Source organism: Psittacula echo, assembly GCF_963264785.1.
Source record: "Psittacula echo genome assembly, chromosome: 22".
Classification (NCBI taxonomy): domain Eukaryota; kingdom Metazoa; phylum Chordata; class Aves; order Psittaciformes; family Psittacidae; genus Psittacula; species Psittacula echo.
Genome location: NC_137758.1, coordinates 1,838,319 through 1,856,753, shown reverse-complemented (window position 1 = coordinate 1,856,753; position 18,435 = coordinate 1,838,319). Strand labels below are relative to the sequence as shown.

The 18,435-nt window shown below is 58.6% G+C and overlaps 3 protein-coding genes across 3 annotated transcripts; 2 read left to right on the top strand and 1 right to left on the bottom strand.

Annotated features, from left to right (window-relative positions):
• Positions 1–361: 361 nt before the first annotated feature.
• Positions 362–2,672, bottom strand: RHEX (regulator of hemoglobinization and erythroid cell expansion; the record flags this gene model as incomplete). The annotated part of the gene is made up of 5 exons (XM_080632903.1): positions 2,564–2,672; positions 1,943–2,031; positions 1,374–1,481; positions 795–853; positions 362–541 (listed from the first exon to the last, which is right to left on the bottom strand). The coding sequence occupies exons 1-5, from the start codon at positions 2,578–2,580 to the stop codon at positions 362–364; spliced, it is 453 nt and encodes a 150-aa protein (XP_080489029.1). The 5' UTR covers positions 2,581–2,672.
• A 4,236-nt stretch (positions 2,673–6,908) lies between these two features.
• CTSE (cathepsin E) lies at positions 6,909–10,849 on the top strand (the record flags this gene model as incomplete). Its single annotated transcript, XM_080633182.1, has 9 exons — positions 6,909–6,952; positions 7,481–7,637; positions 8,269–8,386; positions 9,101–9,219; positions 9,309–9,508; positions 10,002–10,124; positions 10,212–10,353; positions 10,446–10,544; positions 10,685–10,849. The coding sequence occupies exons 2-9, from the start codon at positions 7,569–7,571 to the stop codon at positions 10,847–10,849; spliced, it is 1,035 nt and encodes a 344-aa protein (XP_080489308.1). The 5' UTR covers positions 6,909–6,952; positions 7,481–7,568.
• A 2,703-nt stretch (positions 10,850–13,552) lies between these two features.
• Positions 13,553–16,387, top strand: RAB7B (RAB7B, member RAS oncogene family; the record flags this gene model as incomplete). Its single annotated transcript, XM_080633077.1, has 6 exons — positions 13,553–13,636; positions 14,489–14,550; positions 14,929–15,055; positions 15,281–15,496; positions 15,831–15,956; positions 16,307–16,387. The coding sequence occupies exons 1-6, from the start codon at positions 13,625–13,627 to the stop codon at positions 16,385–16,387; spliced, it is 624 nt and encodes a 207-aa protein (XP_080489203.1). The 5' UTR covers positions 13,553–13,624.
• Between the last annotated feature and the right edge of the window lie 2,048 nt (positions 16,388–18,435).

Below are 18,435 nucleotides of genomic sequence, written 5' to 3'. Positions count from 1 at the left end.
AAGGGGTTTATGACAGCAATCAGCAAAGAAAGCATCATTCAGAGGAGCTGCCACCCAGTCTTGGGGGGATATTTTGAAGACCACTGCATTTCCCTCCCTGGAATACATCCCGTTTGAGGGATGGGAGTGATGTTTCATTTGCTTTCATGCAATGAGGAAAAAGCCACCACACAGAAGTGGAGAGCAGGGAGGAACGTTTCCCTGCGCCGCGCTCAGCATCCTTCAGGAACAGTGATGCCTTTAAGGGCTGTACCAAGCAAATTGCACTGGTTCGAGTGTCACAAGGAATAAAAGCTGCAGGAGCCAGCCCGTGCCAGGCGCCGAGCGAGGGGAATGGGGAGAGCTTTGGGCATCCCGGGTGTCACAGCTTCACCTCCGTGTACTCCATGCACTTGGCAGCCACGGGGCTGGAGCAGGGCCAGAAATCAGCTTTCCTCTTCTTTGGGTCCACGTTGACGTAGTCAGTGGTGGATCCCGGCCCGTGGCCTTTCCCCGGGAACACCAGGGATGTGTAATTGAGGTCTTCTCCTGAGCAAGGGCCCTGCAGAAGCAGACACGAGCCCCAGGTCAGGCACCAGCATCCCCCCGGGGTGGCTTTGCCATTGAAAGGCCACTCTGGAGCTCACTTGTGCCCAGGGATCAGCCTGGCTCCTAGGGAGGGGAAATGTTGGATACAGCCTCAATGCCCTTGGTGCAATGAGGTTCAATGCATTTGCCACCTCTGTGGGTCTGAAGCCGGCACCAGCTCCTCTGCCATGGTGGTTTATGGCAAAGGCCCCTGCCCATGGCCGTACCTGTGGGCAGGAGCTGCTGCTGGAGTCCTCCGAGGTCTCTGAGGATGTGTCACTGCTCCCTTGAAAACAGGAAACGTTAGGAGCCCCATCGCTCCTCGGGGCAAAGGCAGAAAATAACCAAGGAGAGAAAGCAACCGCGCTTGGGAGTGAAAGTGAAAACCCAAAGGGCATCAGTGTGAACCCCCCTTCATCCCTCTGCCTGTGGGCACCGGGCTGGGAAAGCCCAGAGCAGGCAGCAGGGAACTGGAATTGTGCTGCTCCGGTCCCTTGCTCCCTCTTGTCCCCAGGGCAGCCGGTGAGGGCCTTACAGTGCATTGCACAGACACAATAACATCCATCTGTATTCACAGAATCATGGAATGGTTTGGGTTGAAGGGACCTTAAAGCTCCTCCAGCTCCAACCCCTGCCAGGGGCAGGGACCCCTTCCACTGGAGCAGCTTGCTCCAAGCCCCTGTGTCCAACCTGGCCTTGAGCACTGCCAGGGATGGGGCAGCCACAGCTTCTCTGGGCACCCTGGGCCAGCGCCTCAGCACCCTCATGTTCCAGGACCAAGCCCTGTTGCTGCAGGACCCCCTTACCCTCATAGCCTGGTCTCTGCAGCCCTTCCCCTCCCACTGCAGAGGCCGGAGGCTGCTGGGGCTGCTCCATGGGGCTGCTGCTGTCCGGTTTGCTGCAGGAGTGGCTGGCTGGAACCAAGAGAGGAGTTAGCATCGAGCTCCAGCCCTGCTGGAAACGGCAGCTTCAGCTGCACCAACGCATTTCAGGTGGGTTTTGGTGGCCATTTCCCACCCGTTCACTAACAAGAGCAATAAAGCAGTTTTCAAACAGCTGTAACAGGATGTAACCCCCTGTGTGACTCTGCCCGCACCAGGCTGGCACAGCGCCGCGGTGCTGCCCTCTTCCTGTCCCACACTGATGCTGGGCCCAGCCGGGGCTCCAGAGGGTCCCTGGGGTGGGGGTCCAGCTCCTGCACACACTCCACAGCATCACCACTCACTCCCTGAAGCAGGAGCAAGAACCAGACCCAGAGCAAGGACTTGGTTGTGCCTGGGGCAAATGACTCCCAGTCCCTGAACTGGAGGATTGTGAGCGGGAATGAGGAACGCAACAGGTAAAACCGGGTAAAGTTTACGAGACAATAAATTACCTATTTTCCTGCTGAGCATGATGTAAAGTGTCAGCAAGAGGAGAGCATGTAGGACCAGGGTCACAGCTGAGAGGGCAGCCGGCACCTTCCTGAACAAGAGGAAATCAGTTTGTCCAAGCAAAGGAGATAACCCAATTACTTTAAACCTTTCGGGTGCTGTTGGTTGCCTTTGTTTCAAAGCATGGTTTAGAGCAAGGTTTGCCCCTATGGTTTCTGTCTTTAAGGCGATGTGCTCAAAAGTCTGGGGCTTCAGTTTCAAGAATGCCTGATGCTGCCTGCACTTCAGTGTTGGGTGCCCATCTTAGAGAAGGGCACAGCATCCCGCAGCCAGGGTCTGACCCAGAGAGGACCGAGAAACTTAGCAGAAAGGCTCTCTCTAGCAGCAGTTATCATGGAATCATAGGATCACTGAATCCCAGCCTGGTTTGGGTTGGAAGGGACCTTAAAGCTCACCCTGCCACGGGCAGGGACACCTTCCACTGGAGCAGCTTGCTCCAAGCCCCTGTGTCCAACCTGAACTTGAGCACTGCCAGGGATGGGGCAGCCACAGCACCCCATTGACCCCTCCATTGCAGTGCCCCCCTCACCGCCCGCGGTTCCCCCCCTGGGTGCTGTACTCACCACTCACAAGTGCTCATCCTCCCGGCGCTGGATGTGACACCCAGCCAAGTGCCTGGGGGCTCGGGGGCACAGGCAGAGGCAGCTACCCCTGATGGCAACCAGCCGAGATGGTCCCGTTGAGCTCCATGCTGCTCCACGGCAACCCAAGGCCACTCGGACGCGGTGGTCTGGCACTGCAGATGTGAACACAGGCACCCAGCCTGCCCCTGCGCCAGGCTCTGCCTGCAGGAGCCCTCCTCATAGGCAGCCCTTGCACAGCCGCAGGCTGCCCCTGCCGTTATCATTGAGCTCAATGGTTTCGTGCGCTGCTGCCTTGGTTCGTGATTGGAGGCTCTGGGCTCCATCACGGCGCTAAAGGTGACTACACCTGGAACCGACTCTTCTCACTTTAATCCTCTCCCACGTTTCGGGGGGTTTTAATCCATTAAAATATTGTATCTATAATCTAAAAAATAGCCCCACCGTGGAAGAAAGCAACCGAAAGGAGGCCGCAGGTTCGGTGTCAGGCTCTTGCACTGGTCAAGATGCAGCCAGAAAGGTCAGGAGCATTGGAGACACCTTGGATTTGATGGTGCTTAAATGGTGCTTAAATCAAGCTTAAATCCTGTTGAAGTTCAGGGGCATAGGCCTGAAGTGGGCCCCTTGCCTTGGCACTTGGGGGCATACCAACAAAGAGTTATAATAAAGGAATTGAGTGTGTTCATTTTGTGAGCAAAAAAGGACTTTAAATCTTCCCTCAGTGCCTATAGACTTACTGTTTCTAAATGGTTTACACAGGGAGGAGTCTTCAAGTAAAGCTTTGATACGATGATTAAAGGAGCTGTAATAACATGGTTCATAGCCTAATAGATGGATTGATAATGAGAGCAAAGGATTATCCATCCTCTGGATCAGATTCCATCATTTCCTCTGCATTTCTAACGGTAACAAATCCAAACCTCACCAATCTCCTGTGAAATTCCACTTCCCCAAAGAGCTTGGTGAGTGCCAAGCTAAAACCCTGCTTCTGGCTGGAATTTCCCTGCTCCCTCACTGAACTGCTCTGTCTCCAGATACCCTTCTCAACCTGTCAGTCTGAGCTGGCTCACTGCCTGTGGTAGGGCAGGAGATGCTGCTGCAGCAGATAGCAATCTGAGAGACGAGCTGCTCAAAAGGAAATTGCAAAAGAAGACCCAAATCCAACAATCGGTGGCAGCAGCTTCTTTGCTGAGATGGGCTATGAGGAGATGGAGGCGATGATACGCACAGGCATATTGAAACGTCTGGTTTGAAGATAACAGCTCGGGAGACGCTGGCAGCACATGCACTTGTTTGGTGTATCAGGTAACCTGCTGCGAGCCTCCCTCCCTGCAGCCCCCAGCACATTAACCCGCTCTCAAGCACGATGCCCTATTGCAACCCAAGCTTGGGTACCGAGGAGTGAATGCGAGACGTCCACGCTCCATCTAAAGGTAAGCAAAGCCATGGGGATGCCTCGAGTTATTCTAACCCCATTCCAGGCAGGCCTTGCTGCCCCAGGTTAAGGCTAAAGCTCAGGCTCAGTGACACGGGCCTGCAGCCACCCATCGGATGTGGGCACCAAACCCAGCTCCCATCCTGATGCACAACCCCTCTGCTCTATAAGGCACCGAGAGCGGTGGAATCCGTATCCAGCAGTGCTTTACCTGGGGGTAAGGAGCTTCCCACACCTTCCCTTCCCTGCAGGACTGGGCAGCCGGGCCCTTGGGGCAGCCGGCGTTAGGGATGCTTGGGCAGGGTTTGGGTGGCCAGGGCTCCAGTGCTGCAGCCGCGCTCAGCGGTGCCGGATGTGGTCTCACTCTCCCCCCATGGTGATGGCAGGAACGAGACCACACAAGGTTCCATGACGCTTCAACGCCGTGAACTGCCTCATTTAAATACATTTGGGTGTTTCTCTGCTATTCTGCGGATGCTTCTGCTCTGGGGCTGGGGATGCTTCATCCGCATGGGATGGGATGGGATGGGATCCTCTTGCTCCATCTTCCAGCAGCTTGGTGCTAAAAGGCAGTTGAGCTCCATGGCAGCAAAGTGGTCCCAAGGACAGAGAGCTTGGCTGCCATGCAAAAACTGCTCTGGGTGCTTTCATGTAGAAGTCTTCTATAGGGGTGAAGCACTGTAAGTCATAAGGGCCATGATCCCAGAGCCTGGCACCAAGTGGCATCTGCTGGCATTGAAAAAGCCTCCACATGTGCAGTTTTCCACTTCCTGGGAATGTTTTGTGGTAGGCAGTAACTTGCAGCATCGCTCTGTAACGGTGGGATGTGAGCAGCAGACCCAGTATCACGGGTTCACAGCAGATCTGGGGAGCCCTGGATCACTGCTCCATTGGAACTGATTTTGCAGCTCTCACACTGTGACGCTGTTTTGGTGCTGGCGATGCCCTGCAGCAGCTTGGCCTCTCCTGCACTTCTTCCCTTGGCGGGAGAGGGCCAAGAAGCAAGGGACCCCCTTATTGATGAGGATCCCCATCACCACCACGCTGCTGCAGCAATCAGAGAACGTCCCAGCATCTGGATTAATCCATCTGCACTTCCCAAAGGCAAGGAGAGAAGCACAACGTACCCCTCATGGTGGGTTCACCCCCAGCAGCTGCATCTTCAGTTGGGGTCCCCTGATGGGTCCCCACCATGGGTCAGTCTCTGCCTCTCATCCGCTGGGCCCATGGGGACCGCATCATCCATCACCTTCATCCCAGTCCCTCCTGCTTCACCCACAGCTTCGGTGCCACAGGTAAACGTTGAAGTGAAGCTTGTCTGGAGTTTGTACTGAAAAGTGAGTGCTGCTGCTGCAGGGTCTCGCTCTTTCAGTGATGGATAAAGAGATTAGGAGGTGGAAGATGCATGTGATGAAAGAGCAGGCAGGGCTGTCACAAAGCGCTGCTCGGGTGCGATCTGAGTCGCTCAGAGCTGATCGTGGAAATGGCTGAACTAAAGGAAATGTGAAAAGAGAGCAGAGGCAGCACAGATCGAACATGAAAGGAGCGCTCTTAAAGTGAGAAAAGCGCCGGGCGCTCAATGGGTGAGCGTTGCGTTTCCCACACACGGTGCATACCCTATCTCATAACCTATTTTTAGCGTGTCCAAGGGCAAGCGTGTAAAGCTGGATGGGTACCATAGAATCATGGAATCGTGGAATGGTTTGGGTTGGAAGGGAGCTTAAAGCTCCTCCAGCTCCAACCCCTGCCACGGGCAGGGACACCTTCCACTAGAGCAGGGTGCTCCAAGCCCCTGTGTCCAACCTGGCCTTGAACACTGCCAGGGATGGGGCAGCCACAGCTTCTCTGGGCACCCTGGGCCAGCGCCTCAGCACCCTCACAGGGAAGAGCTTCTGCCTAAGAGCTCATCTCAGTCTCCCCTTTATGACACCCCCTTAAGCACACTTTAGCACCGCTGCTGCCTGGAAGCACCGCAGAACTGTTCACAGATTTACCTCTAAGAGACTGGGGTTCAAAATGGCTTTTAAAAGAGCGAAATCCAGGTTAAAAACAGATTTGCTTCTTCTAAACTTCTTCTTGCCTCTTTCCTTCGTCTCCATAATTTAACGCTGAATCAACTGTCCCCAGTCTGCAGATTACGATGATCCAATTTGGGGTTTTTTACACTAAATAAACTATTTTGCTTCAAGTCCTCGGCTTGTCTGTCCTATAGCTCCCACTCACGTTTATCTCGGAAGCCCAGCGACCCTTCAGGCTGGATTTGCTTACAGGATTTTTGGCTTGTAAACCATGTCTGTGACAATCCACTTGCTGCTTTCAGCTGATCTTGGCACTTGCAATGGCTTTTGTTTTAGGAAGGGTTTGGGTTTCAACCCCTTCTATGACTATGTGATGAGGACAAGAAGGGAGGCTGGTACATTCAGCCGCATCCTACGAGGGAAACGGATAACACACTTCCAACACAAACCAGTCTGGGGCTCTATGCTGGGATGTGGGGCACCCACACGGCCATGGGCAGAGCAAAGAAAAGGGGGAACGCTCCCCAAGAGCATTGCACCAATGCAGCTGGGCTGAGTGACTGCGAAGGGTGAGGGGCTGGTGCTGGGATGGGGACCCCATCCTGCTCCATCCCACGCGTCCCCGCAGGCTGCCCTGCTCCTCCACCACCAGCCCCTCGCCCACTAAAGCAAACTTGACCCCGGAGCGCCCGCTCTGCCTCGCCTGGGCCGTGGCCAGTGATTCATTGCTGCTGCCAGAGCCCGGTGTTGACTCGGAGAGGGGCGTTATCGCCGTGCGCCGAGGCCAGGGTGTGATGTTGGTATAAGAGCAACGCCGCGGCGCTGCTGCAGAGCCCGGTGCTGCTGCCAACCTGCAGAGATGAGGCAACTCCTCCTGCTCACCGTGCTCTGCCTCGCCCTGGCCACCAGCTTGAAAAGGTAAGGGGGGGTCCCCAGGGTGCTCCTGAGCTCTCGGAGGGGCTCTGCGTGGCGGTGATGGATGAGGTCCCCCAGCATGCACACCCATGCGGGGACCACGCGGTGCTTTGCTGCTCTGTTCCCATCAGTCCAGCAGCTCCGTGGCCGTCTCCATCCCCCTGAGCAGACCCATCAGCAGCAGTGGGCTGTAGGATGAGGTCTGTAGGATGAGATCTGTGCAAGCAGACAGGGCAGAAAACACCAGCGTGAATTCCCCTTGACCCCTCTCCCAGCCTGAAGGTCCTTCCCCATCAGTCACATTGAGCTCCTGGCCATGTTACGGCTGCGAGCAGGCCAGAGCTGAGTGTTTGAGCTCCCGTGCCAGCTTTGCCCTCAATTTGCTGCCTCCTAAAGCAGGTCAAATCCCTGCATCTCACTCTGTTAGAAAGCATCGTGGTGGGGGATGCTGGACCCGCATCCCGGCGGTGCTGGGACCCTCAGGGCAGGCCCAGGGACTGGGGTGGGTGACCAGGACCGTTGCTCCCGCAGGGTGACGCTGAGGCGGCACCGCTCCCTGCGGAAGCTGCTGCGGGACCGCGGGCAGCTCTCCCACTTCTGGAAAGCCCACAGGCTGGACATGGTGCGGTACAGCGAGGACTGCGCTGCCTTCATGGACACCAACGAGCCCCTCATCAACTACCTGGATGTGAGCACCGAGCGCTGCGGGGTGCTGAGCCCTGAAACCACATTAATGCGCAAGGCGGGTCCCCAACACCCAAAGGCTTCCCCGCAGGCTCTCTCCTGCTCACAGAGCACGTCGCAGGCAGTGTCCTGACATGCTCCTGCCTGCGCCTTTGTGCCTTGGAATGCGGCAATGACAAGGGACAAGGGAGCACATTCATGGCAACTGCTGCCTGTGCACCCCCCGACCCTGCAGGCACAGAGCGAGGAGGGAGCTCCTCCATAGCTTACACACATCGCATGCATCAAAGAGCACCCCATCACAAAGGACCACTTCAGGTCCATCCCAATCACCAGCAGAGGGAAGGTCCTGTCCCCAAAGCCCCTGCCACCCTCTGCATCCCGGTGATGGGGGTTCCCTTGGGAACCCAGCAGGAAGGTGACGGCCCCTGCACCAACCATCCTGCCTTGTTGTCCCTGAAGTATTTGTCTGCTTTACTTCACCTGGCACCACGTGGCTGTGACAGAGCAGGCAGTGCCCTGGGGCCAGCCATGCCGCACACTGACCCCATCAGTCCCCTCCACACATCCCAGCACAGGCTCCCCTTTGCCAGCTGCCAATGGCTAACGGTGCTTTGCGCTGCGCTCTGTGCTAGATGGAGTACTTTGGGCAGATCTCCATTGGGACCCCCCCCCAGAACTTCACCGTGGTCTTTGACACCGGCTCCTCCAACCTCTGGGTGCCTTCTGTCTACTGCGTCAGCAAAGCCTGCGGTGAGTAGGGGCTCCCTGAGCAGCCTGGCCCCAGGGTGGCCCCAGTGAGGCCATGGGGTCAGCAGCACACAGGGATCTTGGGGGACCTCCCCACCCAGCCCAGCTCTCCAAGGCACACACAGATAACCCAGACCTGGGGTTGTTTGCTCAGGCGCAGGCGGCAAATCACAGCACCGGGACCCAGCACCATCAGCCTGGAGATCTGGGACGTGCTCGTTGGGCCATTCTGCTGGGAGAGCCTTTAAACAAACAAGCAAAGATGATAGCACACAATGCGGCTTGTGAGCAAGGGGCCGGAGGCAGGGATAAGGCGGGCACAGAGCGCGCTGATCAGAGCATCACAGAACCATAGAATGGTTTGGGGTGGAAGGGACCTTAAAGCTCCTCCAGCTCCAACCCCTGCCACGGGCAGGGACACCTTCCACTGGAGCAGCTTGCTCCAAGCCCCTGTGTCCAACCTGGAGCTGAATGCTGCCAAGTTCAGGTTTAGCCCAGCTCTGGTCCATGCTCATACCATGTGCAGTGCTCCCAGATGCTGAGCTGTGTCTAAGTAGAGCCCTGGTCCAACGCTTGCAACTGTGACTCCCTTTACACTCCAGAGGGAGAAAACTCTGCTGCGTGTCTGGTCCCCGCACCGGCCGTGGGCAGGGCTCCGGGCACTGTGGCTGTGCAGACACACAGCATTCCCGCTGATGGCTCCTGTCCCTTCCCCAGCTGAGCACGCCAAGTTCCAGCCATCACAATCCAGCACGTACCAGGTGGTGGGGACGCCCTTCTCCATCCAGTACGGCACCGGCAGCTTGACAGGGGTCATCGGATCCGACCAAGTGGTCGTGAGTCACCTTTGGTTCCTCCTGCTCTGCACAACGCCCCTGGGGCTTGCCCATAGACTCAGCATCACCGCCGCACCTCCTCCGTGCAGGTCGAGGGCCTCACCGTGAGCAACCAGCAGTTCGCAGAGAGCGTCAGCGAGCCGGGAAAAGCCTTTGTGGATGCTGCCTTCGATGGGATCCTGGGGCTGGCCTATCCCTCGCTGGCCGTGGGGGGTGTCACCCCCGTCTTCGACAACATGATGGCTCAGGACCTGGTGGAGCTGCCCATGTTCTCCGTCTACCTGAGCACGTACGGACCCGGCTTTGCTGCGGGATGTGGCTGAGGCTCGGGCACTGCTTTTAGGGGGCAGGAGGGGCTGCTGAAAGCAAAAGGGGTCACTGAGAGAGTGAAGGGGTTTTCATCGGGAGCCATGGGATGGGTTGGGTGGAAGGGACCTTAAAGCTCATCCAGTCCCACGGGCAGGGACCCCTTCCACTGGAGCAGCTTGCTCCAAGCCCCTGTGTCCAACCTGGCCTTGAACACTGCCAGGGATGGGGCAGCCACAGCTTCTCTGGGCACTCTGGGCCAGCGCCTCAGCACCCTCACAGAGAAGAGCTTCTGCCTTGTCTCCAGCCTAAATCTGCTCTGGTTTAGTCCTATGCTGAGCATCACAGGCTGCAGGGATAAAGGGAATGACCCAAAGCATTTGTAGGAAGCAAGGGGGTATAAATCCACCTCTTTAGGATGAGGTGTGCAAAGTAAAAGGGAGGAAATCCCTCATTTCCCCTCTTCCTCCCTCCAGGAACCCGGAATCATCCCTGGGAGGGGAACTGCTCTTTGGTGGCTTTGACCCTTCCCGCTTCACAGGGACCCTCAACTGGGTGCCGGTCACCCAGCAAGGGTACTGGCAGATCCAGGTGGACAAGTGAGTCCGGGGCAGGGAGGGAAGGGCTGGGCTGGGGCACAGGAGCAGGATGAGTCCTTCGTGCTCCTTCTCTCCTTCCTCCTCCAGTGTCCAGCTCGGGGGGGCAGTGACTTTCTGCACCAACGGGTGCCAGGCCATCGTGGACACGGGCACATCGCTCATCACGGGTCCCACCAAGGACATAAAGGAATTGCAAAGCTCTATTGGTGCCACTCCTGTGGATGGGGAGGTGAGAGCCGTGGTGGGGAGCGGAGGGGGGCAAAGCCCTGGGACCCCCCCTGCCCTATGGGGCAGCAGGGCTGAGCTGCGGCTGGTTTGCAGTACGCTGTGGAGTGCAGCAGCCTCAGCGTGATGCCTGATGTGACCTTCACCATCAATGGGCTGCCCTACACGCTCAGCGCCCAGGCCTACACCCTCATGGTACGGCTGCAGCTCCAGCACCCCCAGTTCCCAGTGTCCTGGTGGGTGATGAGCTCCATGCTCCACGCATGGGACTCGCAGTCACCGTTCCCACGTGTTTCCATGCGGGTGCGCGTCCAGTTTTACACTTCTGCTTCCAGGAATACAGCGACGGAATGGCCTTCTGCACCAGCGGCTTCCAGGGCATGGACATCCCCCCTCCCGCCGGGCCCCTCTGGATTCTGGGTGATGTCTTCATCCGCCAGTTTTACTCCGTCTTTGACCGTGGAAACAACCGAGTGGGGTTGGCACCCGCTGTTCCCTAAGGCTGAGCATCCCTGCGGCAGGATGGGAATGGAGCCTCAGCAGGGCAGGGGCTATCAGTGAGCCTGGAGGTGATGAAGGCACCAGGGGCTGCAGCTGGAGAGCGCAGCAGAGGTTCCTTGCACCCTGAGGATGCCTTCAGCATCGCTGTGGTCTGCTTTGTGGCTTCTCTCCGGGGGGGGGGTGTTTAAGCACTTGCCAATAAAAGCTTCCATAAACCAAACCCTGCCGTGCTCGTGTTGTGATGGGCAGGGTTGGGGCAGAAGGTCAGACCTTGGCTGGGATTTCCACAAGGGCAGAAGTGGACACTTTGCCCAGGTAGAGCAGAAAGGAGAAGGTGAGGAGGAGCCTGGAGAGGCCCTGGGGCTGTTTCTGAGCCGCAAACCTCCTGGAACAACCGGTGATTCCCAGTGAAATCTGCTCTGATCCTTCGGGAAACTCACAAAGACAACGTGGCTGTGGGTGCTTGGAGCCGGAGACGGCAAAGCAGCTGCACAGCTCTGCCATAGTGACGGCTTAGGGGGTTGTGGGGGACTTTGAGGGGCTATGGTGGGTCTGGGGGCTTGGGGTTGTGGCGGGGGCTGCTGTGACCTGCTGCCAGTGCAAGGGATGCAGGAGAAAGCGGAAGCAATCACGGCTCATGAGTGATGCATCCCGAGGCGCACACAGAAGGCAGCGAGAAAGGGAAGCACAGAGCAGGGTTATTTTTATCTGTGCCTCCAGATCCAGCACTGAATCCAGGCCCTGCAGTGTCTGCAGCTGAGGATAAGGTGTTGGGGTCCCCTTCCTGGCTTTGGGGCTGCTGCATCTTCCCCAGAGCGGAGCAGGATTTAGGGCTGGGCCTGAGAGTGCTGGAAATCGAGGTCTGGTTGTAAACGCTGTGGTTTGCAATAGGAGGAAATCTCTGCCTTCCTCAGGGTATCGATTGTGCCACTGACCAGCATATGGCTTCTGAAACCGGTTCCTCTATCGACTTCACCTCAGCTGCGCGCTCCCCGGGCAGCACTGGAAGATAAGGTGCTGGGGTTGCTGGACAAAGGTCTCCTCTCCCTCTTGGAGCTTAACTCTTAGCACACCAGGGTGCTGCTGGGCACCAGCCCATCACCGCAGCTGTAGGCAGCAAAGGAGCATCCAGCTCCCTCAGCATGACAAGGACCGCTCAGTGCCCCCAGGCCTAGACTCGACCAGGACTGCTCAATGCTATCAGGGTCCCAGAGTCCCCTTGGCAGGTCTGGGGCATCCTCTCCATCCCTACACCCACACATGATAGATGCTCAGGGGATGCTGCTCCAGCAAATACTGAGCATTCCAATAGGGAGCAACCCATCTCCTGCTGCAGAGGTGGCTGAAAATCCACAGGGAAGTTTAGTCCTTCTGATGCCTTTTGCTTTCTTCCCCTTCCCTCACTGTCATGGCCCTACAAGCCTCAGGGAGCAGCCCATGCCCTCCTCATCCACATGAGCCTGTCCACAGGATGTGGCAGTCTCCAGCCTGCGTTCATCATCTCCCAGCTGCGAGGCCTTCCTCATAGTCACAGGGCACAAAACCCACGCTCTTGTTCCTCAGAAGTGCTGACTTGGTGGTGAAGCACCAGGGCAGGATTGGAGCTGTGGTTGCAGGAGCTGCTGAGCAGGGTCTTGGCCATCACCTCCTCTCCACCACGGCTCCTGCTGCCTCCATCCGGGTGCCGCTCACACCGGGAGCAATGACAAGAGCAGGAGCTTTGGGAAAATCCCTTTTCTTGTGAACCCAAGCAGAAGCTGGAGCCGGTGCTGGGCTCCTTGCTGGGTGCAGCCCCTCCTGCCCAAAAGCAGAAGTGGCTGCAGGCATCAGCTCAGCAACGCAACTGCAAACCCCATCTCCACCAGCGAGGAGGGGCACGGATCATCTGACCGGGTGAGCAACCTCCATCCCGCAGGGCTTGAAGGGGCACAAGGAGAGGAAGGAGGGCACAAGCAGTCAAGGGAGAGGTCGGACAACAGAGCCTGGCTGCAGGGGCAAAGGTGAAGCAGCCCGATGGAAAGAGGCTGCAAACAGCGAGTAGGAGAGAGCTGCTCCAGGGAAGCACCAGCCTTCACCCACCGCCGGGGAGAGCAGCTCAGGAGCTTCTGCTCATCCCAACCCCTCCCAGCGCCTGCCCTGTGGGGGGAAAAACCAGATATTTCTGGCCAGACAGGTCCTGGAATTCCACGTGGGAAACAGGAGCAGAAGGATTTGTGCTGCTGAGAGCAGCGAATCTCCCCGAGGTCCCACGGGGGGTGTTCACAGGGGAAACACCCGGCAGAACCGAGGGCAGCCGGTGCCAAAGCACGATCTGGGGCTGCGAATGCGCCTGCTTCCACCCTGCCCCTCTGCTGCCGAGCCCACAGCCCCCTCCAAGGGACCCTGCCCCTCAGCTGCCCGCCTCTGGGGACCAAACCCCAGCCCCACCTCGCTCCTGCCGCGAGCTGTCCCCAGCTCCCAAAGCCTCTTATCCCATCCCTATGGGAGCAAAGTCCAGGGTGGCTCCCGCGGGGCCGCTGCCAATGGCTCAGCCCTCGATCGCCCCCGGGCAGGACCGCGGGTCCTGGGTTGAGCCATCCCGGGTCCGAGGGGAGCGCTGCGGGAACCCCAGCGCCCGCGGCTCCGGCTGCATCTCGGCCCCTTCCTGCTGATGTCACGGCACGGGGCCCCGCTGCCGCCTTCCCCGGGCGGGAATCCCTTCCCTGGATCCTCCTCTCTCGCCTCTCCCCTCCCCGCGGGAGCGGAGCCCGCAGCCCCGGCCACCCCACACACGGATGCCCCGGCAGGTAAGCGCAGCGCCCTCCATCCCCGCGGCCTCGGGGCTGAGCACGGGAGCGGGGAGCAGCCGCCGGCAGGGAAAACCGGGCTGGGAAACTCCATTTTGGGTTTAAAGCTCCGGGAATTCTGGCACAAGGGGTGGAAAGTTTGTGTGTGCCGAGACACGAGGCGCTGCCTGCGCCGAGGATGATGCCCGCAGCCGGGGTGTGGTAGGAGAGGGGAGCGGGAGAGCCCGGACCCCACAGGCCGGGCAGGGGGGATGTGCCAAGCGGGAACAGAGCGGGGCTGGCCAAAGCATGCGGAAAAATGCAGGGATGAGGCTGTCAGCGTTTCCATCCGCATGGAGCCAACGTGGACAGGGAAGCGGGACCACGGGAGGATGCTTGTCCCCAGGGACGGCCGGGCACAGAGCACGAGGGACACCGAGGATGGGGATGCAGCTTTGGGGGAGCCTTTCGGGGTGCTCCCGGCATCCCTGCGCTGTGCTGGGGGCACCCAGGGGATTCCAGACTCCTTTAATAAAGGTGCTTTTCCACAGGCACCCCCCTTGTGTGCCGGTTTTGGGGGTGCGATGGCACTTCCGAGGGAGAGGGAGAGGCAGGGAATTGCTCACAGCAGCTCAATGCCGTGCTCTGGTGCAGAGCGGTGGCATGTCTGAACCTGCACTGGCACCTCAGGAGCCAGGCCCAGGCTGCAGCAAGGGGAGTTTCTGCTCCCAAAACCATTGGGATGTGAGCATGGGATGGTGCTGGCTTGTTGTGGACATGGGGATGGGCGGGGTGGGAGCAGGGAGAGGCCACAGGGAGTCAGCGGGAGCTGGCCTCATCCCTGCAGCTCGGTGATTCCCTCCTGTCCCACAGGGTCTGTCCATGGATGCCAGCAAGAAGGTGGATCTGAAGATAATCATCATTGGAGCGCTGGGGTAAGGAGTGGTGCTGGCAAGGGGAGGGACGCGCAGGGGAGCCTGGGGCTGTGCAGCCCCTGGCCTTGCTGCCACCAACCCCTTAAGCCTGGCTTTGCAGGGGGCTGTAGAGATAGGACAAGAGGTGATGGGTTCCAACTGGAACAGGGGCAGTTCAGGTTGGAGATAAGGAAGAAGTTCTTTACTGTGAGACTCTGGCCCAGGGTGCCCAGAGAAGCTGTGGCTGCCCCATCCCTGGCAGTGTTCAAGGCCAGGCTGGACACAGGGGCTTGGAGCAAGCTGCTCCAGTGGAAGGGGTCCTTGCCAGGAGCTGGAGGAGCTTTAAGGTCCCTTCAACCCAAACCATTCCATGATTCTCTGTCCCTTCTCTCCTGCCAGCGTGGGCAAAACCTCCCTCCTGCACCAGTTTGTGCACAAGACGTTCTATGAGGATTACCGCACCACGCTGGGCGCCAGCATCCTCACCAAGGTCCTCGTGGTGGACAACACCTCGCTGAAGCTGCAGGTGAGCAGTGGGGTTGGAGCCCTGTGTCCGACCGTGTCCTGATGTCCCCAGGCACTATCAGTGTCATGGAGCACGGGGTTGGATTTGCAGGGCCTGATTTTCAGCATCCATGAGCAATCCCACCTGAGTCTGGGGGGCTCAGCACTGCCTGAAGCTGGTCCCCTGATCTTACCGTGGCACAGGGCTTGTGACGTGTGTCTGTACCTGTGCCCTTCTCTGCCTTAGATCTGGGACACAGGGGGACAGGAGCGATTCCGATCCATGGTGTCGACCTTTTACAAAGGCTCGGATGGCTGCATGCTGGCTTTTGACGTGACAGACAGGGAGTCCTTTGAGTCCCTGGACAACTGGAGAGATGATTTTCTGGAGAAGGTCATCTCAAGGGAGCAGGATTTCCCCATGGTCGTGCTGGGGAACAAAATAGACCTCTGCGATCGGCAGGTACGGGTGGAGGAGAGAGTGAGGTGCGTGGATTGGGACAGCTTGGTGCCCTAATGCTGGTCCTTCACCTGCAGAGCCAACCTTTTCCCTATGCTCCCATGAAAACCAGGCTCTCAGGCAAGGAGCTGCTGAGCTCCCAGTGCTGCTGCCTCTTGGAGGGAACAAGCAGGGTCCTTCCTTCCACTGCCCTTTGCAGCAGGGATTGTGCCCAGGAATGAAGCGTCTCAGCTGCCTGCACTGCAGCATCCATCCAGCAGTGCCTGGGTGGACATTAGGGCCCCCTCCACCAGCTCCACTCAGGGCTTTGAGGTGGCTCCATCCTCCTTTCCCGCAGGTATCCAAGGAGATGGCCGCAGCCTGGTGCAAGGAGAAGGACATCCCTTACTTTGAAGTCAGCGCCAAGAACAACATCAACGTCGTGGAGGCTTTCGAGACCCTGGCAAAGCAGGCGCTGGCAACGGTGAGCCCACCCTCCGGTGCAGAGCATCCTCCTTTTACACCGTGTGGGAGAGCCCCAGGGAAGAGACCCCATCAGTGATTGAGTGCTTAAAATAGACCCTAAATCAGCCGGAAAAGAGCCAGAATTGCCCTTTCTCCTTGCCCACGTGTGGCACTGCACAGCGCTCCAGCACTGTCCTCTAGCGGCCATCCCGTGGGGACCTTCGTGTCCCCGCACCAAGTAAGCTCCTCCAGGCGGCTTTTCCATCGGTTTTGTCTTTAGCAGTGAATCAGACCCGAGGCTCTGCTGCCCAGGCCCTCAGCCCGGCTCGGAGCTGGCCCCCTTCACCCTTTCTCTTCTCTTTCTTCCAGTACAAAGGGATCTTTGAGAGTTACTTGACTGACTCCATCAAACTCACGCCCAACGACAAGCCCAAGAAGAGCTGCTGCTGACCCCGGGCAAGCGCAGCCCAGGCAGGCTGGACCCCGCGATGCCCATGGCCATCCCGGCCTCGGGGGCTGCCCAGGCCAGGACCCCATCAGTCACCACTCAACACACTGGGACCGGCTGCTTGTGCATCCCAGGACTTGCTGCTTCCCAGCTCTCCGGAGCTGCTCTCCCGACGTTCCCCTTGATCCGCTGGCACCCGAGCGGGTGACTCCCCTGTGGTGACGGTGCCAGGGCACTGCTCTGATGCCTTTCCATGGCCCCCCAGGTCACCCTTCCCAGCGTGTGGAATGGCGGCCCCGTGCCATGCACAGTGCTCATGGTGTGTCCTGCGGGGAGAAGCGGGGCTAGTGGCCACGGCGCAGGTCTGAGCCCAGCCAGGTCTCCTCCTGGGCTCAGCCGCTGTGGACGCAGCCATTGGTGCCTCAGTTTCCCCTGCTCCTATGCACGAGCCCTGTGGGTCACCTCCCGCCTCACTGGGGAGGATCCCTTTGTCAGGGATCCTTGTTTTAAGGAAAGGAATTAAATCGTTCGGTTTTATTTCTAGGTACCCACTTTATCCATGCACACGTGTATATGGATGCGCTGCTGCGCTCCGGCAGCAGGAGGATGGGGCGAGGGCTCCGCACAGAGCGGTTGTGCTGCGGTGGCCAGGGCTGGCTGTCAGCAGAGGGAGCCCGTTGGGAGCTGAGCTCAGCACCCGATCCCCTTCTCCCATCCATCCTTCTTGAAGCTGTGGAGCCAAAGGCTGGGGCTGGTCCCTGAGGTGGCCATGGCCATTCCCCACGTCCCTGGGGCTGGATGGACACAGCGTGTCCCTGTGTGCACCCTGCCCTATAGGTCTCCATGGTGGCAGGGGGCTGGTAGCAGGATGCAGGCAGGGTGAAGCCGGGGGGCACAGGGGGCTGCAGCGCTGGGATCACACTGCTGGTCCCCACAGAGGCACATAGAGAGGATTTGCCCCTTAATATCGGGATGTGAAGGGCACTATTTCCTCCCTGGTGCAGCTGCTGGCCAGAGCCCTCCTAATGCCCATCATCCTGGCCCATCTCTGGGCTAAGCATCATCCATTGCACTCAGCCAGGTTTGGACAGCGGATGTTAAGCACCATCCGTGTCAATAGCAATGTTGCTCCCAATCCTGTAGCAGCTCTCAGTGCTGGAGGCAGATGCAAACTCATCTGTTTTATCCCAGCGAGCAGCAATTTGGACCCCCAGAGCTGAGCAGGACAAATGTGCTCAGCAGAGAGGGGGCTCAGATCTTCCGCTCGCTCCACAGCCCTTGTTCAGGCTCTGGGCTTGACCCAAGTGGGATGGAGCCCACAGAGCATCATTCCAGACACAGGAATTCTGCAGCAGAGACTGCAGCCATGGGAGCCGGCAGGATCCCCCTTGGCATCACCACCCCATGGACCCAGGTAACGCACCTTTTAGGTGTGCTGGAGCCGACCGCAGCCATCCAGCTTGCCTCCTCCCTCCATCCCCCAGGGTGGGAGCACGAGCGTGGTCCCAGGACAGTGGGGATTGCTCTAGGAGGAGCGGATGGGGTGGCACTGGGCCAGGCAGGATGCTGGCACCTGCTAAGCTGCTAACATTATCCCGGAGCCGAAACTGGATGAAGGCCGGGCCGGGGGGTTTGGGGTTCCCAAGGTCTGCTCGAGACTCCTCAGGGTGAAAACCCAAGGCAGGGATATTTGCCTTGTGTGAGGCAGTGAGGTCCTGTGCAGCCATGGCACCGGCTCACCCGGGCAGGATCCAGCCCTGCTCTCGCCCTCCTGCCCCGCGCTGCTGGAGCCAAGACGCCAGGGATGCTTCCCAGCCGCGACGCTGGGCTCTGCTCTTCCACCCTCACAGGGTTCCACTCATTCATTTCATGTTCGTTTCATTCCATTTACATACACACAAAACCGGGTAAAACCCCTGAGGATGCTGATGATGGAAGGAAACCATCAGCACAAGGAGCACCTGGTATCTGCAGCGTTAGCACCTGACACTCACCCTAAACCCTTGCTCTGCAGTTTGCTGCGATGCTCCCGAGGTTCCATTGCTCCCAT